Source organism: Chrysochloris asiatica, unplaced genomic scaffold (assembly GCF_000296735.1).
Source record: "Chrysochloris asiatica unplaced genomic scaffold, ChrAsi1.0 scaffold00010, whole genome shotgun sequence".
NCBI lineage: Eukaryota > Metazoa > Chordata > Mammalia > Afrosoricida > Chrysochloridae > Chrysochloris > Chrysochloris asiatica.
In genome coordinates this window covers 34,218,312-34,242,637 of record NW_006408528.1, presented here as the reverse complement: position 1 = coordinate 34,242,637, position 24,326 = coordinate 34,218,312, and the positions used below count along the sequence as shown (strand labels likewise).

The 24,326-nt window shown below is 39.0% G+C and overlaps 1 protein-coding gene across 1 annotated transcript in view; it reads right to left on the bottom strand.

The window, feature by feature from the left end:
* GSAP (gamma-secretase activating protein) overlaps nucleotides 1–24,326 on the bottom strand; it is an 87,507-nt gene that overhangs the window by 33,604 nt on the left and 29,577 nt on the right. Inside the window, exons 11-18 of the mRNA XM_006834400.1 lie at nucleotides 22,601–22,644; nucleotides 21,782–21,867; nucleotides 19,349–19,426; nucleotides 16,836–16,913; nucleotides 11,108–11,200; nucleotides 10,749–10,966; nucleotides 8,318–8,387; nucleotides 6,494–6,576 (exon numbers count right to left, since the gene is read on the bottom strand). Coding sequence (XP_006834463.1) covers nucleotides 6,494–6,576; nucleotides 8,318–8,387; nucleotides 10,749–10,966; nucleotides 11,108–11,200; nucleotides 16,836–16,913; nucleotides 19,349–19,426; nucleotides 21,782–21,867; nucleotides 22,601–22,644 — 750 coding nt within the window. The remainder of the gene's footprint in view (nucleotides 1–6,493; nucleotides 6,577–8,317; nucleotides 8,388–10,748; nucleotides 10,967–11,107; nucleotides 11,201–16,835; nucleotides 16,914–19,348; nucleotides 19,427–21,781; nucleotides 21,868–22,600; nucleotides 22,645–24,326) is intronic.

The window sequence follows — 24,326 nt, the reverse complement described above, 5'->3', positions numbered from 1 at the left end:
ACAATAACTATAAAGCAAACAATAACTATAAAGCACACAATAACTATAAAGCACACAATAACTCCCATGACGAATATGCTCCTCCGAACTCTCAACTACAAGAGACCCTAAGGCCAGCATTTGCCTCAAAACAGCATTCAGAAAACAGAAAGAGGTAGGAAAGATGGAATAATGGAAACAGGGAGGAAGTGGAAGAAGGGATAGAAACTAATGTCACAAGACAAAAAGTATATAGATTGTTGTGTGAGAGACTACTGTAATGCATTTAAAATATAATACTAATAATCTGCCAGATGCTATCACCATTTAACAAAGGAGGTCACTTCAAAACAGCATTAAAATATCACTGCTGCTTTAGGTGCATAACAAGGCTAAACATAATTCAGGATAATCCTTTACTATGTGTTGTCATTGTTATGTGCCTTGGAAGAGCACATTATTTTCTAGTATCTTTAAAGAATTCAATTCCTATATTTACAGAAATAATCTGTCTCCTACAGAAGAGGTGTGAAATTAATGTTCCAATTGTGGTTAAGATTTTAGTAAAGATGTAGTATAGCGTTAAGAGCATTTGCAGATTGTTGTTGTTGTTATGTGCGTGGAGTCGATTCTGACTCATAGTGACCCTATACAGAGTTTCCGAGGCTGTAAATCTTTACAGGAGCAGAAAGCCTCATCTGTCTCCCATGGAACATCTGGTAGTTTCAAAATGATTTACATTATTACTAAAGATAAGCACAGAATCACAGAATGTCACAATTGGAAGAGACCTTTTAGGTAACCTACTCAAACCACATCAAGTTTAAAGTGATACGGTAAACTCTAAAATAAGCACAGTACACTGAGGTTCAGCTGTGTTGTTGTTAAGTGCTACCAAGTCGGCTCCAACTCACAGCCACCCTGTATAGGGTTTCTGAGGAGTGGCTGGTGAGTTTGAACTGCCAACCTTGTGGTTCAAACCGACCTTGCAATCCAGTGCATTAACCCACAGTGCCATGGATCTTTTATATTGCACTTCTTGTAGGACTTACTGATGTCACTCAGTGTATGTCTACACAACGCCTCTGTCCTACAAAGTGGTGAGAAACACAAAAGTGAAGCACTGTCTGTCAGGATGACACTCTCCCAGAAGACCCAGTGGATTTGTGCTCCATCTTCAAACACAGCCCTGGGAACTAGTGGTCTCTGCCTGGCCTCCCACGGCTGTTTTAACAGCAGCACAACAGTACCTGGGAGGGAGGGAGGGAGGGAAGGAAGCCAGCTGAGATGTGCATTTCCTGGCTCCAGGTGGTTTAACCCACAAACTTCCTGCCACATTACCACAATGTCTGTTTTTTGTCACTTTTGTTCTTAAAGACAAAAGAAGGGGCCTGAAGAAGAAGGCCTGTCCTAATAATTCCCTTATCTCGACCGAAGGCATGGTGTTTTCCATTGCCTCATATGAAGGTTAGACAGTGAATAAGGAAGAGCACAGAAGAATCAATGCATTTGAGCTATGGCTTTGGAAAAGAATATTAAAAGTACCATGAACTACCTGAAGAACAAACAAATCTGTAAAGGATGAAGTACAGTCAGAATGCTCCTTAGAAGTCAGGATGGCCTCTCTTAGTTCAGACATGTTATCAGGAGGGACTAGTCCCTGGAGAAGGACATCATGCTTGGTAAAGTGGAGGGTTGCTGATAAAAAGGAAGACCCCCCAAAGAGATGTTCTGAAACAGTGGCAGCAGTCAGGGGCTCAAACATAACAACAATTATGAGGAGGGTTCAGGGGACAGAGTCAGACTGACTCAAAGGCACCTAACAACAACAATAACATAGTCTTATCATTATATCATATCCCTTATAATTCAGGAAAGATCAATAACTCTAACAGTAAAAGACAAGAAAAAGCCTTTAAGAAAACACTTCTTTTGTCTGTACCAAAAATTTATTAATTAATTTGATTTTCCACGGGAGAAAGATGAGGCTTTCTGCTCCCACAAAGATTTACAGCCTTGGAAACACTGTACAGGGTCGCTATGGGTCGGAACCAACTCCATGGCACTCAACAACAACAATAACAAGGAATATAATTTAGAAATATACAGAGCGTGGTGGATCTAGAGGATATGCACTGGACATCAAACCACAAGGTCAGTGGTTCAAGCCCACCAGCCCTCTGCAGAAGAAGGATGAGACTTTCTGCTCCTTCAAACATTTACAGCGTCAGAACCCCTAAACAGGGTTGCTATGAGTTCGTAGAAATCGTGTAAATATAAAAGGGGAGCTACCTCAATTAATCTTAGTATATCTTTCTCTGTGTCTGGGTTACCTAAATTAAATTTATTTTTCTAGATTTTTTTGTTGTTGCTTATTTTTAATCATATCACTTTGCAGGTTGGCATTATAATAGATCTCTTATTTTTAATTGTTGTAAAGCTGTGAAGGACTTCATTCTCCTTGGATCAACTACCAACACTCATGGAAGCAACAGTCAAGAAATCAAACGATGTATTGCATTAGGGCAAATATGCCATACAAGAGCTTTTTAAAGTGTTGAAGAGCAAAGATGTCAGCTCGAGGACTAAGGTGCACCTGACCCAAGCCATGGTATTTTCAATAACCTCATATGCATGCGAAAGCTGGACAGTGAATAAGGAAGACTGTAGAAGAATTGATGCTTTTGAGTTATGGTGTTGGAAGACAACATCGAAAGTGCCATGGGCTGCCAAAAGAACCAATAGATCAGTTTTAGAAGGAAGTGCAGCTTGGAGGCCAGGATGGCCAAACTTCATCTCTCATACTTTAGACATATTGTCAGGAGTCGCTGGAGAAGGATATCATGTTTGATGAGGTGGAGGGTCAGAGAAAAAGAGGAAGATCCCTAGTGAGATGGATTGGCCAAGTGGCAGCATTTATGGACTCAAGTGTGGCTACAGCAGTGAGGTTGGCCCAGGATCGAGCAGTGTTTCATTCGGTTGTGCCTATGGTCGCTATTAGTTGGTACCGACTTGATGGCACCTAACAACAACAAAGCTGTGAATAACACAAACCTTCATTCCTAAGTTTGCCATCGTAATGCCTAATATGATAGGACTTGGTGTGTGCCGCTGAATGGTTTCTGACTCATAACATCCCTGTGGAAGGTTTGCAAGGCTAAAAATCTTTACCGGAGCAAAAACCCTTATATTTCTCCCACTGAGTGGCTGGTGGATTTGAACTGCTGACCTTTAGGTTAGCAGCCAAGGCATAACCCACTATGCCACTAGGGCTCCTAACATGATAGGAGAGGAGGCAGCTTTTACAGAGGCAGCCTTATGCATGGTTTTCACTTGCTGGTCCAACAAAACACAGTTTACTGCACCATGTTAAAGAGAAAATAATGGTTGCGTTCAGCACTTTCTAATTAAAAATAAGGTAGGTAGACTAACATGAAGAAAAGGTGAATGAGTGTGTTTTCTTAAGATTGATAACTTGATCTTGAAGCTCCAAAACATTACTAGTTTTCTTTATGAGCAGGGAAAATGAAGGTGCTAATCTACTCAATAAGGAGAAAATACACTGAAACTTTAATCCACTCTAGTAACTAAAAAATTAAAATACCTTTTCAAGATGATACAGGTTCAGTTCTGCCTGGTAGAAGGAAAAATAACAAATACCCTATGCCTTCACCTTCAATTCTGCTGTTATAAAACCTTAGCAATATGCTCAACATTTCTCAAGCTGAAGAAACTCAAGAAAAACTTTGAGCCTCAAGTGGGTTTTATGGGCTAAATACTGAAAGATGCAGTATGCATCAAAAGAAGATGGAAGGAACATGTTGTTGGTGTTAGGCGCCATCAAATCGGTTCTGACCCATAGCGACCCTGTATAGGGTTTTTGAGGCTGTAATCTTTAAGGGAGCAGAAAGCCTCATCTTTCTTCTGCAGAACCACTGGTAGTTTTGAATTGCTGACCTTAAGGTTAGCAGCCCAACTCGTAACCACTATGTTACCAGAGCTCCTTGGAAAGAACATAAGGTAGCATATCATCAAGAACCAATTATACTGAAGGAAGAAAGTCAAGCATCCCTGAGACACTGGTGAGAAACAAGGCTCCAGGAATTGTTGGAATACCAATTGAAAGGTCTCAACAAACAAATGCAGTGCTGGAAACACACACTCATCTATACCAAAATATTTGGAAGACAACCAGCTACCTGGCCAACCAACTGGAAAAGCTCGTATTTGTTCCCATTCCAAAGAAAGGTGATCCAACAGAATGCAGATATAATCAAACAACATCATTAATATCACATGCAAATAAATTTTTGCTTTAGATAATTCAGGAGTAGTTGCAGCCCTGCATCAACAGGGAAGTGCCATAAATCCAAACCAGATTCAAAAGAGGATGTGGTAACAAAAGATATCATTGTTAATGCCACATGGATCTTGGCTGGTAACATAGAATAATAGAAAGCTATTTACTTGTGCCTTATTGACTTGCAAAGACATTCAGCTATATGGATGATAGCAAATGATGGATAACATTGCAAAGAATGGGAATTCCAGAACACTTAATTGTGTTCATGCAATATCTGTACATAAACCAAAAGACAGTAACTCAAACAGAACAAGAGGATACCACATAGATTAAAATCAGGAAAGGTGTGCATCAGGGTTGTATCCTTTTATCACACTTATTTAATCTGTAGGCTGAGCAAAGAATCTAAGAAGCTGGAATACATGGCATCAGGATGGGAAAAGACTCATTAACAACCTGAAACATGCAGATGGCAGTCTTGCTTCCTGAAGAAATGACTTAAAACACTTACTGATGAAGAACAGAAACTATAGCCATGATACACCTCAATGTAATGAAAACACAAATCCCAACAAAAGAAAAAATAAAGAACATCATGATAAATGGAGATTGAAGTTATCAAAGAAATTCATTTTACTGGGATCCACAGTCAACACCAGTGAAAGCAGCAGTCAAGAAATCAAATGATATATTACACTGGTAAATCAAATGATATATTACATTGATAAATCTGCTGCAAAAGACCTCTTTAATGTGTTAAAAAGCTAAAATGTTACTTTGAGCCAGGACAAGATGCACCTGGCTCAAATCATGAATTCTTCAATAGCCTAGGGGCTCTTGGGGGTGCGGGGGTGGAGTGGAATGCTAACTTCAAAACTACTAGTGGTTCCTTGGAAGAAAGATGAGAGTTTCTGCTCCTGTAAAGATTTACAGCCTTGGAAACCCTATGCAGGGTCACTACGAGTCAGAACCGACTCCAATATATGGGAACCAACTCTATGGCACTTAACAATTTAACAATATGCATGTGAGGAGACCCAATGTGGTGCTGTAGAATAAGCACTGGACTGAAAACCACAAGGTTTGCAGTTCAAACCCACTAGCAGCAGCTCCTCGACACTTAACAACAATATGCATGTAAGGAAGACCAAAGAAGAACTGATGGATTTCAATTAGGTGTTGATAAAGAATACTGAATGTGCCATGGACTTTCAGAAAAACAAATGGGTCTTGGAAGATGTACAACCAGAATACTCCTTAGAAGCAAAGAGGGCAAGACTTTGCTGCATGTACTTTGCATGTGCTATTTATTAGGAAGGAAGGCCAGTCCTTGGAGAAGAGCATGTGTGATAAAGCAGAGGGTCAGAAGAGAGAAGACCTTCAATCAGATGGATTGACACAGTGGCTGCAACACTGGCTAAAACACAGCCATGGTCTGAGGATGGCACAGGACCAGGCAGTACTGCATTCTGCTGAAATAGGATCCCCACGATTCAGAATGGAGTCCTGGTGCGCCACTGTGGAATCAACCACTAGACCATAAGGCAAGTTTGAACCACAAGGTCTCAGTTCAGATTCACCAACCGCTCCCTAGAAATCCTATATAGGGTCACTGTGAGGCAGCACTGACTCGACAACAGCACCCAACAACAACAACATATACCTTTGTTTAGAAACCCTAGTGGCCCAATGGTTAAGCACTGTGCTGCTAACCAAAAGGTCAGAAGTCGAAAGTCCTCAGTGGCTCCATGGGAGAGAAGACCTAGAGATCTGCTACAGAGATTCTGTGGTTACTAAGTTCTGTCAAGTCAGTTCTGACAAACAGCGACCCTATGTAGGGTGTCAGGAGAGCAGCTGGTGGGTTTGAATCGCCAACCTTGTGGTTAGGAGTCCACTGATGATCCTACAGCACTTTAAAGATGCAACCTAGGAAACCGCGTGAGGCAGTTCTACTTTGTCCTATAGGGTCTCTATGAAATAGCATCAACACTCCAGCACACACCAACATTCCTTTGTATATGTGTGTATATATATGCCTTTGGCCAAAGGTAAGGATTCACTCCTCCCATACCCCCACCAGGAAATTTCAATTAACTTCCTTATAAGCCAACCTAGATATGAAATCACAGGTTACTGTGGTAGTGATGTAATACAACTGACCCACAGCTAAGAGCCTATTTTAATTATATACACAGTACAAAATGAACTTACTGTATTCCAAGTGAGCACTGAGGAATATGGCAAAAGTTTAGCAACATTACTTGCCACTGGATATATACTCCAATATGAAGAAGCTGAGTAAATTTTTTTAAAGGAAAACAATAAAAACATGATTTAATAAAAAGAATACGTCTATAACTGCTAAAATAGTTTAATTTTAATATAACTGTTTTAAAAAAATATTTAACAAAGGATAATTTATGTTCAGTTCTGAAAAACAAATAAAATTGGGGAGGAGAGGGGTAGTAAGGCAGTCAACATTGTAATTCACCATAAACAAGCCAACTAACAAAAGTTTTCATTGCCTTATCCTTCATACTCAAACAATTAACCATTATAATTTTATCTACTGACTAAGATGTTCAGGTGCTTCCTTTTTATTGTGCCACTTTTACAATGAGAATTTTTTTTTAAATTGTTTAGTCATTTTATCTACCAAATGACACTACAGGTTTCCTATGCTATCCAGAAACAGAGTGTCCCTAATGAAACATTTGTAAGTCAAAATGGCATACAATGAAGACACAAGCTAACATTAATTTATATGGGAAAACTTTGAGGGCATTTCCAAACCCAAAAAATAATCTCCCAAATCATATAACACCTAAAATAATATTAACATATAGTGGAAGCTGAATTATATGATAAATATACAGTCTCGTAGCGGTTACGAATCGGGCTGCGAACCTTAAGGTCAGCGGTTCGAAACTACCAGCCGCTCCGCGGGAGAAAGATGAGGCTTTCTACTCCCGTAAAGATTTACACCCTCGGAAACCCTGTACAGGGTCGCTATGGGTCGGACCCGACTCGATGGCACTTAACAACAACAACAACAACATACAGTCTACATAAGGTGCTCTGGTAGCGTAGTGGTTACAAATCGGGCTGCTACCCTCAAGGTTAGCAGTTCAAAATTACCAGCTGTTCCATGGGAGAAAGATGAGGCTTTCTGCTCCCATAAAGATTTACAGCCTCAGAAACCCTGTGCAGGGTCACTATGAGTCGTTCCGACTCCACGGCACATAACCACCACCACAGGCTATATAAAGTATAAATAAAAATAGTAGTAGCTATATAAAGCAGGAATGATATGATATACAGGCTACTGTTGTTGTTAAGTACCGTGGAGTTGGTTCCAACTCATAGCGACCCTGTACAGGGTTTCCGAGTCTGTAAATCTTTAGGGGAGCAGAAAGGCTAGTCCTTCTCCCGCGGAACGGCTGGTAGTTTCGAACAGCTGACCTTGAGGGTAGCAGCCTGTTTCGTAACCACTATGCTACCATAGTAGGTAGTACAGCTTTGGGGAAAGAACTTGCTCAGGGTGAGCACTGCAAATCAAATGCTATTTGTTAGTTTCATTTTTCACCTTTTTTCATAAAAGCAAAAAATTCCTCTTCAGATTTCTTTTGGTTAACAAAAACAGATACTAATGTGGATCTTTCTTAAAATCCAAGTGGCATAAAACAAACGTTCAAAGAGCGGAGGATAGCTGTACTCTAGTTCATATAGAATCAGCCATCAGAAAACTGGGCTGATAAAGATACATCTTACTGGGAAAAAAACCTCATTAAGAAGATTACGGAATCAGGATCCTAACTTATATCTCATCAGTGTCTGAACAGCCACTGCTTCTCACAAAACCACAAGAGAATGAAATTTAATTAGCTGTTAACTGCAGTGGAGTTAAAGAAAAAAAAAAAAAAAAAGCTGCTGCTAAGCAGTATCCTGACAGATTGAGGCATTATCAATTTATCACTTTCCCTCAAGCAAAAGGGTCAAGTATTCCGCTTCACATGCAATGTCAGCAACACCTACCAATTAGAAATTCCTGCAGAAGGTCAAATGAATGGCAGGCAGAGATGTTCTCAGAAATCCACAGAATAAGCTTTAAAAAAATAAGACATAACTCTGTCAGTATTTAGATTTCCACACCATCCTCACCACCAAACAAGTACAAATACATGAGTCTTTCTAATTCTATATCTATTTTGAAACGATTTAAGAATACACACAGTTTTATGTTGTTTGCAAGATACACATAAGGCAAGGCTCTAAGGGTAAAGCAGTATTATAATGAGGTCCTTTTTACGCATTAAAAAGGTGTGGATCCAAATAAATCTTTTCCAACTGTTTGCTTGTTTGTTACAGTGGTTGGTGGTTATGTGCCGTGGCCCGATAACGGCCCTGTACAGGGTTTCCAAGCCTGTAAATCTTTATGGGAGCAGAAAGCCTCATCTTTCTCCCACAGGACAGCTGGTAGCTTCGAACTACTGACCTTGAGGCTCATAGCCTGATTCGTAACCACTATACTACTAGAGCTCCTAAGACGTGCTATTTTGTTAAATGCTGTCAAGTCATTTCCGACTCATAGTGACCCTGTGTAGGGAGGGTTTCCAAGGAGCAGCTGATGGGTTTGGACTGCTGACCTTGGTGTTAACCGTCAAGTGCTTATCTTATGATGTCATTCAGGACACCAAGATATGCTATAGCAATGTACCAATAAGAACTGTATGGTATTGTTGTTGTTGTTAAGTGCCATTGAGTCAGTTCTGACCTATAATGACCCTGTATAGGGTTTCCACAACCACTCCTCAGAAACCCTATACAAGGTCTCTATGAGTCAGAACTGACTCCACAGCGCTTAACAGCAATATAAATCCATCCTGATGGAAGAATGAAGTGCCTCATTCCCTGACACAGGTACACAGACCTAGACATTCACATTTCTGTTCCTACCCATAAGCTGTTTCTATTCCCAAATGTGTGTATACTAGTTGTGTTTATTTTCATAATTCGGTCATTTGATAAAATGTTACTATAAATAAATAAAACACAGATGCAAAAAGTCTACTTAGGGGTCATTCAAGGATAAATTGAATAGCTTTGGAAAGACTTAATGAAGGCATGTCTCTAAAAAAGACAGTAAAAATGAAGGTGTAGGTGAGGCGACTAAAAAAGATTGGGGGTAAGTGTCAGAGTCTAGAAAGATCCCTACATACAGACTGCTTTGGAAGAGACTTTAAATAATTGTTCATCTTAAAAGTGGAAATAAAGATAGCAATAGGAAGTAAAAGTTAACACATTACCAGTAGTTTTATGCAAAAAAAAGAACAGAATTTTGAATCCTAAAAGTTGAAATACAGCACTCAGAGACCTTATTTTCACAAAAGATGAATGAATAAATATATGTTTATATGATTTAAGTGTAAATAAAATGCTTAAGTGTTTTTTTTAAGTTAATTGTTGTTGTTGTTGTTAAGGTGCCATCGAGTGGAGTCAGTACCAACTCATAGCCACCCTATGCACAGCAGAACGAAACACTGCCCGATCCTGGGCCAACCTCACTACTGTTGCCATGCTTGAGTCCATTGATTCTTCCACTTGGCCAATCCATTTTGTTGGGGGTCTTCCTCTTTTTCTTTGACCCTTCACCCTACCAAACATGATATCCTCCAGCGACTGGTCCCTCCTGACAATAGGTCTGAAGTATCAGAGACGAATTTTTAAGTTAATTAGCCACCCAATAGTCACAATCTAGTCAGATAAGAGTGTTTCTTTACGTAAAAATCAAATGTCGATGAATATCTGAAATACTTAGTAAGCTCTTATATGTAATTCAAACGTAAGCTATTTATATTAGTACGGATAAAGTCTGCCACCACATTTTAGGTTTTTTTTATGATAGATGCTGACTGTAGAAGAAGAGGAAAAGTAGTATATTTGAGAAACTCATTATGTACTGAGCACCTCTTTGGAATTTTACTGATGTGGCTAAATATTTATTCACAGTACAGAAAAGAGCACTCAAAAGAACAAACTTGCCCCTAAAGTTCACTTGTTTGGTAGGGAGCTACAAAAAAAAAAAAAAAAGAAAGAAAAGGAAAGAATGTGTTTGGGTTAGGACAGAGACCATAAACCACAATTATTACCAAATAAAAATAAGTTCTGTTATTTTCCAAGAAGTCTTGGTGGTGCAGCAGTTAAGTGCACAGCTACTAACTGAAAGGTAAGCAGTTCAAACCCATCAGTCACCCTGCAGGAGAAACGTAACCGTTTGCTTCAGTACAGATGACAGCCTTGAAAACCCCATGTGGCAGTTCTACTTTGTCCTCTGGAGTGGCTATGAATCTGAGTTAACTTGATGGCAGTTGGTTTGGAGTTTTGGTTCTTTTTCAACCACTAAATGGATACACTTGGTGCTGTCTATTTGCCAGTGTTTCGACTGACGCTAGCCGAGTATTCCCACCTGGTCTTCCTGGAGCTGTGAACCTCTGCCGCAGGAGAGCACACAGTGCAACGCAGCTATCTTCTCCCAGTCTAGGGGCGTATTCCACAGGAACAATAACAAATGTGACCGGTGGAGCTGTGCTCGACAGAGCTTCCCAGAGTTCCAATCCAGGACCAGAGACCCTGCTAGTGACTGCAGAGGATTGTGAGGTAGCCTTTCAATCATGTCACTTTTTCCTGGCCGGAAAGGAAAAAAGGAGATCAGCAAATAAATAAAACAAGCAAACAAAACTCCACTTCATCTAAATGTACATATTAAAAAACAAACCCAAACACTCGTAGCTCATGTCTGTAAGAAAAAAGAAACCACAGCCATACCTGTCAAAAACAGACTGTGGCAAATCAAGTCTGGATGTTGAATGTTAAGTAGATGAAAGAAATGCCCAGGTAAGTACACAGCCACATAATAGTCTGCAGAAGAAAAAGATGCAAGTCATATACATATAGGAAGACCTGTTTAGGTACTGATAAACCATAGAAGTTCACATTATATCTGTTGTCTTTGTACCTCTCAAAACATAAAGGTTTTGAGAGGTTCAAAAACATGTAATAACAAGCTGTCTTTCATCAGTACGTTTCACAACCCAACTAACATCTTCTGGTTTTGTTTTAACTTCTTACAAGCCAGATCTTACATCTTTCTGCTGTTGCTGTTGTATGCTTTGGAGTCGGTTCTGACTCATAGCAACCCTGTATAGGGTTTCTGAGAGCAGCTGGTAGATATTAACTGCCAACCTTGCAGTTAGCACTGTTAGCACTCCCATGCTTATCCTATAGTGCCACACCAGGACTCTGTTTCTTTCTATCTGTGGCTAATTCTTTTGCACTTAACTATTATTATCCTGGTTTATACCCATAATTTAGTTACTCAGTGAATTGTGGGTTTATATAAATCTAAAACATCTCTGAGAGCAAACTAAAATAAAAAATATTAAGCAACATGAGTTACTCCTTAATTTGACAGACTGGAAATAGCTTATAATGGGAATGTTCTTCATAATTTCTGCCAGTCTGTGAGAAGTATAACATTTAGTTCTCCATGTTAATTAAATCATTGCATCATCATTTTGTTAGGGAGCCTTTTAATCGACATTCATCAAAACAATTCTCAGGCATTCTGACACTTTCTGAAGTGTGAATTTATTTCCTTGCATAGCTAGCTGCCTAGAATTCACACCTTCACATCCCTGCACCAGATATTTTTTATCCCCACAAGGACATTTGTAACCATACTGAGACAAGATATAAAAATAAGCTCCTACAGGCTGGGAAGATGGAAGTAGCCCTTGCCAGTAATTTTTCTAGGACCTTAGAAAAGCAGAGAAAACCGCACAGTAATCATTAGTTTTATATAAATGAAACATTTCGATTATAAGCGAGCCAGCTTTTACCAGATGCAAAGAAACAAGCATTTGCACAGAAGTAATTCTGTGGAGAGGACAAGCAAGAGAATGTAAAACTCTAAGCAGTTGACTTATAATATTAGTCTGTTCAGTTATTATAGATTTAAGTGATGTTAAAGTGGTAGCATAGTGGTTACGAATCGGGCTGTGAACCTCAAGGTCAGCAGTTTGAAACTACCAGCTGTTCCATGGGAGAAAGATGACGCTTTCTACTCCTGTAAAGATTTACAGCCTGGGAAACCCTGTACAGGGTCACTATGAGTTGGAACCGACTCCACTGCACATAACAACAAGAACAAAGTGCTTAGACAAATGGTTGCAATAATCTTGTTTTTATGCTAACACTAACGTGAAAAAGCAAAAATAATGATGTCATATGTCATAGTGGAAAGAGGTTCAGAATGAAAGGACATAGGTTAATTCCCAGTCTTACCACTGAACCAATTAACTAGGGTGGTACTATGGGGAGCCGCATTTGGAAACAGTCAAGAATGTTTAAGATGATCACAATCATTGGATTGGGAAGTGGAGGATCTCCTGGCACTTGGTGAGGTGGACTCCAGATATGTTAAATTCCCCAGGGTATAAAACAATCTCACACAACGAATTTCAGTCTCACCAAAAATGTCAATAATGCCTTTGGCAAGTTTGATATTAATAAAACAAAAAACCTAGCTCATTGCCATCAAATTGACTTGGGCTCAGAGTGGCTCTGTAAGACAAAGCAGAGCTACCCCATAGAGTTCCCAAGGCTGTAAATCTTTACAGAAGCAGCCTGCCACATCTTTCTCCCATGGAGCGGCAGGTGGATTCAAACTGTCAACCTTGCAGTTAGCAGCTGAGCACTTTAACCAATGCGTAACTAGGGCCCTCTAGGCTTACTAATGTCATTGTTAAGTGCCATCGAGTCCGTTCCAACTCCCAGTAACCCTGAATAGGGTTTCCGAGGCTGTAAATCTTTCCGGGAGCAAAAAAAATCATCTTTCTCCCTCGGAGCAGTTGGTGGCCCCAAACCTTCAACCTTGTGGTTCACATCCAGTGTTTATTCTACAGAGCTACCACGTTTATTAATGACCCCTAAAAAATGTCTATATCCTAATCCTTGGAATCCCAAAATACATTAATTTATGGTAAGAGGGAACCTGCAGGTATGATGAAATGAAGCCTCTTCAAATGGGGAGAGTATCCTGAATTATGCAAGTGGAGCCAATGTAATCACAAATGTCCTTTTTTTTTTTTTTTTAATGTTTTATTGTGAATTATGTGATAGTTTACATGGGAGAACATTAGTTTTACATTCATCCTATCGTATATTGTTTCATTGCCATGGTTACAATCCCCTCCATGCATCATCAAATAACTAAACACTACAAGCCTGCCCCCAAATCGTCAGCACACAGCCCTTCTCCCTCTCTGGGTCTAAAGTCCCCAATTGCCCCATCTCTCCAAGTCATCTTCTCTGCCTCCATCTCAGGCATCACTGTTTCTCTGGGTAGGGTCCCGCTCTCTGCTCTTCTCTCTTCATGGTCCCAGGGACCTCTGCTCCTGAACTGAAAAGTTAATCACTCCCCTCCTTGCTACAAAACATCTACCTTTACATTTCCAAACCCCAAAATCAGTCCTGACAACAATTATTCACGATTAATTAATCACAAGAGACCTATCCACATTTCCTTTCGTCAGCCACGCCCAGACAGATTGGATACTACTCAGTGGAGATTCTACCTTCACACCCTCTGGATCTAGGTTCCCTCTTGAAAGCTTGTAAGCCAGTCACTTCTTACCTTTGTAGCCCCCCCACTTTGGGTAGTCAATGTCCAAGTAGCCCATCCCTGTCTACTCTGTGTATGGAGGGGATGGGAATGATCCTTGCTGTAAAGATTTGTACCCTCTTTTGAGCTATTGCACCCATGGGTATAGGTCAAGTTCATCAAATTGTATCAGATTACTCTTTTTTTCCTCTTCTTTTTTTTTCTAGTTGAGCTCTGATCATGCAGTCACTGGAGCCAGGTCAAGTGGGTATTATCTGCAAGTGTGGATGTTCTTGTGCACAAATGCCTTTTAAGAAGGAGTCAGAGGAAGATATGAGTATGGAAGAGAAAGCCAGCCCTATGAGGATGGAAGATTAAAGAGGGAGTGCCAAAGGCTAAGGAAAACCAGCCTCTGAATTCTGGAGGAGATAAGGAACGAATTCTTCCCTAGAGCCTCTGGAAGGAGACCATGTCTTGATTTTAGCCCCTCAAGATTCATATCAGACTTTTTAACTCCAGAACTACAGGAGAATGTGATTGTGTCCTTTTAAATTCTAACTTTGTAGCAATTTCTTACAGAAGCAATAGGAAACTAATAGAGTGTCCCTGTTAAAAGAAGCTAATGCATACTCCTTCCCCTTTCTGAACCTCTGTTTCATTATCGGTAAAATTGGAATGTCACCAAGCAGAATTGTTACAAGGATCAAGATAACAAGTAAAATATATAGCATATAGTACACATTCAACAAATGGTAGTTTTTTAAATTTACAAACATATCTTTCTTTAACAGAGGTATTTTAAATTCATGGAAAATTTTCAAAAACTCTATTCTTTAAAATTTTCAAACAATATAAGCCCCATTTACACAGGTGGCAATTCAGGGAAACTGTACTTAATTCATAGCAAGAAAAACATTATTCAAAAAATAATATTGTTGTCATAAGAATTACTTCTAAAAGTTTTAATCTTGGGTACAATTTTTTTGCCTGTAATATAAAATGTGCTTAAGAAGAAAAGGTAACTTGTTTAAACTGGCCTATTTTTACAAATCTCCCTGTACCCTAAAGACCACAGTCAGTTCTTTAAAGAGTGCATTCTTGATTACAGTCATTGCCATGAAATAAAATATGAATGAACTGCTCAATGGAAAATTAATCTGCTCTGTAAACTATCACCCAATGCACAATAAAAAGTTAAAAATAAAAGAGTACATTCCCATGGGGTTAAGAAAAGGAAGTAGAATTTTGTCCTCATAAAATGCTGAGGGATTTTTGGGGGTTTTTTAGTGGAAAATTTCCCACATCACCCTTGTGATGGGATGCTGATATAACATTGTGTTAAGAATCAAGTTCCAGTCCCAGACAACTTTACATTTCTCTCTCTTTTCACCAGCAGAACCAGGATTCTCTAAAGCAATTTCCCACAGGTTCAGAGATCAGGATAAAAGTTGCCACATACTGGCCCACTTAGCAGAAAATGTCAGCCTCATTAATCCATCCATGTATTGCCATCAAGTCAATGCCAACTCACAGGACAGAGAACTGCCACATCGGGTTTCCAAGGTTGTAATGTTTATGGCAGCAGACTGCCACATCTTTACCCTGCAGACTGGCTGGTGGGTTCAAACCACTGACCTCTCAGCAGCTGATCACTTACCCACAGCACCGCCAGGGCCCCTGATGTCATCAATAGTATCACTGAAAATAAAAACCTTCCTACAGACTCGTCTATCAGTTTGAGTTCTTACTTTTCCCACTTTCCTTACAATGCACCCTCTTAAACCTTTGTCATGATAGAAAATGGGCTGGAGACAAAAGATGCAGGAAGCTGTCCCAGAATCATATGCTCATCAAGTTTTCCTTCTTTAAGTGTTGTGTCATATTCCATATGTAGCAAGTAATAGTTCTGTTACTCAGTTGCATGCCAAACTGTTTATGCCCCATACACCAACATGGAAAAGAATCTTGTAGTAAGACAAAGATCCCAATAAATCCCATCTTTATTTTCTTCTTTACAGACTCCCTTTCTATGTGCAGGTTCCCTTCACCATATTTATTCAACCTATCCACGTGTCATTTGTGGGCTTGGAAGCTTTTAGTAATTAGCAACAAGGACTAGACAATTCCCAAAGACCCTTGTCCATTCTAAAATCAAGGGACAACATAATGTATTATTTCCTATTACTATTAGGGAACATCTCATCACTGGCCTCATTTTTATACTAACAAATGGCTTTTTAGGACTACTTGTATGGCACTGTAGGATAAGCACTAGACCACAAGGTCAGTATGAATTGCAAGGTTGGCAGTTCAAACTCACCAGCCACTCCTATACAGGGTCATTATGAGTTGAACCAGACACAACAGCACTTAACAACAACAACCAAAAACATGAGAAAGTGTACCTCCAGAACTATAATATATTTGTGCTGTTTTAAACCCTAAATTTTTGTCAATTTATTATGGTAGGAATTGTTGTTAAGTACCATGGGATTGGTAATGGCTCATAATGATCCTGTATAGGGTTTCTGAGTAGAGGCTAATAGGTTTGAACCGCTAACCTTGTAGTTCAAACAAACCTTGAGGTCCAGTGCTTATTATCCTACAGTGTCACACCAGGAAAGTAATACAGTTTAGCTTCTCTAAGTTCCCTGGGTTCTCCAAAAATGGTAGATGGATCCTTTTAAAGGACTGAGGACTTCCTTCCAGAGCAAACCAGCTCCCATCACGCTTCAAAAAGGTCACTGATTGTCATCACAATCCCAGTCCCAAAGAGGCATGAGAAAATGGGGGGGGGGGGGAGGCACAGAGAAGAAATGACATATAGATGCCTAAGGCAAGCTTGTATTAGAAGGCAAAGGCAGAGTAAAGAGTTACAGATCTGTTACCTACCAAGATTAAGAAAAGTAATGTCATTTGTCACATGTGAGTCAGCACTCCCAAGAGCAGTGGTGAAGGTTTTCTTGTACCCTGCAGAAAGAGTACAGGATATGAGAGGAAGGACATTAAGAATCAAACAGTGGTAGTTCTTCCACAAGGCAGTAACTCTGTAACACTCCCAACACTTTGTAACTATGAAACGGATAAAGCAAACATCTTCCAACTTCTAGATTTCATGGCTCCCCATCATTCTCCATTAAGGGTTGATCATCCGGTGTGGTCACAACCCACTAGTTGTTCTGAGCTCATTTATAATCTTAAGATTTGGGTTGTACAGGAGAGGCAGGATCTGAAGAAACGTACTTAGGGAACTAAGAAATGGAGACCAGCTGGCTCATCAGCCCTCATGTCTCAGAGCTAATTTGTACTTGTCACTAAGACCCTCTGAGACTTCTCCAAGTCACTCACAAATCCCATTTTTAGTTAGAAAGTAACTGAAGTATGAGCTAACTACTAAGCTAAGCCTATTGGACTTCACACCCTACTTTTCCAACTGTTAATCATCAGAAAAGTCTTATTTATTCATTTTAATCATTAGAATAAATTGTGAAAACTTTTCATAAAACTTCAAACTTAAACTATTAAGGTTGTTTATATATCCAGTGTTGAAATTACTTTTGGTTTCCCCATGATTGAGAAAGTTTTAAAAACTTTTTTACCTAGACCTCTAACCTCTGAAGGTTATACTAGAGACTCCTGTAGAATAACAAACTCTGGTGTTAGCTGGCACACAATTTTTTAAGTACACCTACTCCTCACTTATCGACATGGTTAGGATCCAAAGACCAGGTGGTGGTGGTTATGTGCCATGGAGTTGGTTCTGACTCATAAAGACCCTGTTTAGGGTTTCTGAGGCTGTAAATCTTTAGGGAGCAGAAAGCCTCATCTTTAGCCCCCAGAACCACTGGTAGTTTTGAACTGCTGACCATGAGATTAGCAGCCCTCGTAACCACTACACTACCAGAGCTCCTTTAAAGGCCAGGTTGTTGTTGTTATGTGCCATCGAGTCGGTTCCGACCCATAGCGACCCTGTATAGGGTTTCCGAGGGTGTAAATCTTTATGGGAGTAGAAAGCCTCATCTTTCTCCCGCGGTGCAGCTGGTAGTTTCGAACCGCTGACCTTAAGGTTCGCAGCCCGATTCGTAACCACTACGCTACCAGAGCCAGGTAGTTATGCAAAAAGTGCTGTTAAGGTGCAACGGAAGGTGACCACAACAGATCACAAAATACATGACTGCCAATTACACCCAGAGCCTCCAACCAGTTTGTTCCAGTTTGACTCCCTCTTGAGAATTTGCTCCTCCACCCCAGACATACTGAACCAGGATCTAATTTTAACAAAATCTCCAAGCAATCCTTATAGATTCTTGTTAAAATGTAAATCCCAATTCAGTATAACTAGGTTGTTGTTGTTACTGTTAAGTGCCATCAAATCAGTTCATAGAGACCCTGTACAGGGTTTCCTAGGAGTGACCAGTGAGTGTGAACTGCCAACCTTTTCAGTTCAAATCAATCTTGCAGTCCAGTGCTTTATCCTATAACACCACACCAGAACTCCATATCAGGGGTTATAAAAGTGAATTCTCACCAGAAGGTCAAACCAGAATGAACTGATTTGATGCCCTCATTATGTCATTCCATAACAACCAAATTACATGGCCCAATCAATTTGACACACAACCTTAACCATCACAGCCAATGTTATCTGGTCTCACACCTCGGCATTCATTACTCCCAGACATATGTTGTTAATGTGCAAAATAGTCAGATAGATTGTTTCTTATTATTGTAAATGAAAAAATGACAGATAACAAGATAGTTGACAAGGGAGGAATAGGTGTATTGACCAAAATCTATCTTTTAAAAAATTTAACTCCATCCATAGTATGTACCATCCAAATACTAATTTCAAGGAACTAAACAGACAAAATTCTTTAGCTCTGGTACAGACAAAAAAATAACTAAGCGGCAAGCTGTAGCTGATCACAGATCTAGAAAACACTGGCCATTGTTTTTCTTGTTCCTCAGCCTGGCACATTAATTTCTCAGGCCACATATGTGTCAATAGATACTGAGATAATGGATACTTTCAGTTAAAATCCTATGAGATTTTGTAAATTAAATCTATAGAGATATTTCAATTAGTAATAATAATAATAATAAAGAAAAAAGCAAACACAGTGTGCAAATATATCCATAGGCCAAGAAAAAGAAGTAGACCTGGATCAAAAAATACAGTACATAAAATACTTTAAGCTCAGTTAATATTCACCATTTGCTGAATTTCTTTAGCAAATTTTCATCATCAAAACATCTATACTCATCTCGATTAGTGGAAGGCATAGAATGGACTGATAAAATCAGTTGCAAGGAAACAAGATTTTTAAATCTAGCTGCTAATTTGCTACTAATTCAAAAACTTGATTTTGCGAAAGTAAGCAAGAAATAAGAGCAAAGAAAAGTACCTTTATGAAAGTAAAACACTGAGTATGTGATTTGATCCCCAGTGTCAAACTTCGGACTATAGCATACACACAAGCTTCCTGGAAGGAAAGAAATATTTAGTAGAGTTTAAAAAAAAAAAAAAAAAAAAGTTTCCTAATGCATTTAACCTGACTTCTATTTCTTTATAAGACCCCCTGATCTGACCTCATAAATCTATTCCCAAAATTTAGATATGGTCTATCAACAAGTTGCTAAGAAATTTCAATTCAACAACTGTTCAGCACACACTATCTGCACTGGACTATGGTGCCCTATTGAAGGATGGGAAATAATATAAGACCTGGAAATCTAGAGAAGTGTCCAAAGCTTCATGAGATTCTCCTAACAGATGTACCACCATGCCCTCTAACCTAGCTTGTCTTCTAGTTATTACCAATAGTTATGGACTCTGGGGTATTAAAACATGTTATTGATTTCACAAAAGTTTCCAATCTTGTTTATCTGGATTTAGAGGCTAATGTGATCTAATGTATGTTGCAATAAGAGCAAACATCATGTGTGAGGCAATGTCCACCCACATTCAGGTTGCTGAGGATCTTGGCCAAAAGTCAAAGGACTGCTCCAAGCATAAGTTTCCAAATGAGCCCTGGCCATCTTCGCTTACCTGCTTAGCTCATCGCTGCAGCCTTCCTACCTCCTTCAGTGTGTAAAACTACACATTATTTTTAGAAGATGGTGCCACAGTGAGGACATCTTCTTTGAACCCATACTTATATTCTAATGCTAGTATTTATGTTACTGGCTGAACTAAAAGATTCCAAAGGTAGAGAGGAATTTGACAAAATGTCAATGTCTGGAAACCAGGTTTCTAATACCAGAGTTAATAATAACTAAGTGTGTGAATTCAATTATTGCTCTACTTCCATGGTCTCAATGTTTCCTCCTTTATAATATCACTTATTTTATTGAAAAATCATGGTTTAAAAAAAGAAATGTTTCCCTAAGGAGTCTGTTATATAAGTATGCTGTTATATTTATCATGTGTGATCATTTTAATGACATTTAAAACTGTAATGTATTGTTAAAGGTACATTTTATCATAAAATCTTGAAAATATAAAACTATAAAAAAGAATTATTTTATCAGACATAAAAACAATCCTGTTCTACAAAGGCAAGAAGTGACTGGCTTACAAGCTTTCAACAGGGAACCTAGAGCTTGGGGGCATGGAGGAAGGCAGAATCTCCAGTGAGTACTATCCAATCTGTCTAGGTGGAGCTAATGAAATGAAATACAGATGGGTAACTCGTGATACTGTAGTGAATAATGGTTATCAGGACTGATTATGAGGGTTGGAAGTGCAAAGGTAGACGTTTTATAGCAAGGAAGGGAGCGATTATTTCTCCAGTCTAGGAGCGGAGGTCTCTAGGACCATCAACGGAGAAGAGCTGAGAGCAGGACCCTACCCAGAGAACCAGAGATCCCTGAGATGGAGACAGAGATGATGACGTGGAGTGATGAAGCAGATGGGGACTTTGAATCCAGAGAGGGAGAGGGCCTGTGGGCCGAAGCCTTGGGGGTGGAAGTGGGGGGGAGGGGACAGGTTTCTAGGATATACCCTTTGATCGGTTGATGATACATGAAGGGGATTGGAACCATGGCAATGAAATGATATAGGATGGAATGAATGTAAAACTAAAGTTCTCTCATGTAAACATGTAAACTATCACATAATTTACAATAAAACATTTTTTTAAAATCCTGTTAAGTGTAAAATTATTGTTATGGTTACTGAACATATAATATATACATTTTTTTTAATTTACAGGAATGCTACTGAAAATAAAAGTGGTGCCCTTATTAAATCAAAAACAAAAGTAGTCCTGGTGTGGTGAATCAGCACAGAACTGCTAACCACAACGTTGGTAGTTCAAACCCAGCAGCTGCTCCTTGGAAACCCTACACAGGTTTGCTGCTAATTGGAACCGACTCAATGGCACTTAACAACAAGTTACCACTTGGACTACTTTTAATAAACTTATTACCAGCTAAAAACTACTAGTTAAAGTACTGGTTGATTTGAACCTTGAGGTTGGTGGTGGTGGTGATGATGTGCCGTGGAGTCAGTTTTGACTCATAGTGACCCTGTACAGGGTTTCCAAGGCTGTAAATCTTCACGGGAGCAGAAAGCCGCATCTTTCTCCCGCAGAACAGCTGGTAGTTTCGAACTGCTGACCTTAAGGTTCACAGCCCAATTCATAACCACTACGCTACCAGAGCTCCTTATATAGCTAGTAGATGTATAGTATTATTGTGGAGAAGATAATTTGACAAATGAAAGTCTGTAAGACTTATGTAAGAATATAACTCTACTACACTTCATTTTCAAAGCAATGACTAAGATCTGTATAGAACTCAAGTATAATTGAGTATACTGATGATTACTGTTCTACCTGCATTATTGGTAAAAACACACAAAGTTGGGTGTTTGGATAATTTCTCTTGGTCTTGAAGATAATCACATCCAAAGTTGACAAGCCTAGGAACATAAAAGATAAAAAATTGTTGGGTACATTTTAAAAGCACATTCTCTAATAAAAAAATGTAAGTGTAATATAGATGCAGAAGTAGAGACATATCCCTGAGAAATCTGAGAAAATAAATGCTTTTGTTTTCTGTAAAGAAATTCTGTAAAACAGTCCAGAACATTTATTTTTTTAAAATACATGTATGTAAATGGCAAAGGCACTGACAGTAGAAAGAAAACGATTGTTTTATTTTTATAAAATTTTATAAATTTATTTTTTAATTATGTTTTTAGAACTTTTTGCTGAATTATACATGTGTTTCAAAAAGCATAAACTAAATGTTCATACAGGATGAAATGAAACTAGTGAAATATGTAACAAATTGTGGTTGACAGCAACAGGAAAGGGTTTAGATGTTTGGTTTTTAGACTCTGACTCATCAAATCCTTTTGTTTAATAATTGGGAGAAGAGCAGTTGCGTGGATCAAAATGAATAGAGATTCTGTATAGAAATACATGACTTAGAAAAATCAATAAAACTGACTACTTTTTACATGTAAAAGCCTGTGTTCATACTTAATAAAGAATATTTCTATTCCCTATCGAGAATAGAAATATAAAAGATACACACAAAGAGAATTTCAAGTCAACCTTTCATCTGCACACCATGGGTTATTTATAAATCTAATCATTTTGCCCACCTGAGTGTCCGTAACAGTTAATCCCACTCTGTGAGTCACTTACTTAAATCCTGAGTTGTTTAATGATATGTCCAAGGGTGCTTCAAACTGTCAAAAATCAGGAGAAAACAAACCAAAAATAAATGACATTAAGTGATGATAATCTTGAAAACCAGAGTAAACTTGATAAAGCTATGCTGATTTATAACCCACTGAACTATCATTATCCTCCACCCAAAGAGTCTCAACAGAGGATATGTTAGTTTACATACAATCTGATGTATACAAGGGGCTTCAAAAAGTTCGTGGAAAAATGGAAGTAAAAGATAATGGAATTTTCTACAAACTCGTATTTATTTCTTAAAAGGCTAATACTTGGCAAACTTTGAATATCATAAACACATAGTATAACAGGTCAATTGGAAGTGGTCATCTTTTACAAGACACAAAGGACCTTGTAAGGGACGAAGAGCCTGGCATTTTTAGAAGAGGGGGCTTTTTGTAAATGAACACAAAAAGAGAGAGAGAAATATAAATCCTTCTTGTGACTGCTTGATATCACTCTGAACTCTTAGTTCAATATTAGTCCTGGTCAAGAAAACTAATAACATACTGTTCTTCACTTGTTATTGTTGTTAAATGTCACTGAGTCAATTCTGACTTATAGCAACCCTGTATAGGGTTTCCAAGGAGCGGCTGGTGGGTTTGAACTGCCGACCTCATGGTTTACAGGCCAGTGCTGATCCTACAGCACCACACCAAAAGTCCATTGGGCCATATAAGGCCCGTGAAATCATTTGGTCTATCCCTGCCAAGGCAACATAATTCCAGCCATCACATTGTTGTTGTTGTTAAGTGTCATCGAGTTGGTTCCAACTTATAGCAACCCTATATAGGGTTTCCGAGGAGTGGCTGATTTTTAAGTTAATAATTTTGTTGGCCCATGAATGATATTATAAATTTTGGCAGATAAAGGGATCCCCGCTATTGATTTAAACCATACTCTCTCACTGATTTCTTATCTTTTTTTTATAGCCTTTTAGGGGGGAGGGTGGGGAGTAGGAGTAAGGAGTTAGAAGTAGGACTATGGCTAGACCTAAGACTTCATTTAGTGTTAATGCTATGGTTATGACTAGAATTAGTGTTGGGGGTAGGAGTTGGGCTAGGGCTAGGAGGAAGGTTTAGTCCAGTTTTAGGGTTACACTTATTGTGTTATTAGATGCCATTGAGTCAGTCCCAACTCATAGAGACCTCACGCATAAAAGAACGAACACTCCCTGGCCCTGCGCCATCTTTACATTCGTTAAGCTTGAGCTCATTGCTGTTGCCATTAAACCAATCTATCTCATTGGGTGTCTTCCTCTTTTTGTGCTGACCTTCCACTTTACCTAGCATGATATCTCTCTCCAGGAGCTGGTCTCGCCATCCTGGCTTCCAAGGCACATTCTGGTTGTACTTCTTCCAACACAGATTTGTTTGTTCTTCAAGCAGTCACTGGTACTTTTAATAGCTTCTCCAAATGCCGTATCTCAAATGTATCAATTCTTCTATGTCTTCCTTATTCACTGTCCAACGTTCACATGCCTATGAGGCTATTCAAAATACCATGGCTTTGGACAGATGTGCTTTAGTCTTCAAACTGACATCTTTGCTCTTGAACACTTACAATGGGTTTTGTGCAGTAGATTTGCCTAATGCAATATGGCGTTTGATTTCTTGACTATTGCTCCCATGAGTAATGATGGTTGATCAGAGCAAAATGAAGTCTTTGATAACGTCAATCTTTTCTC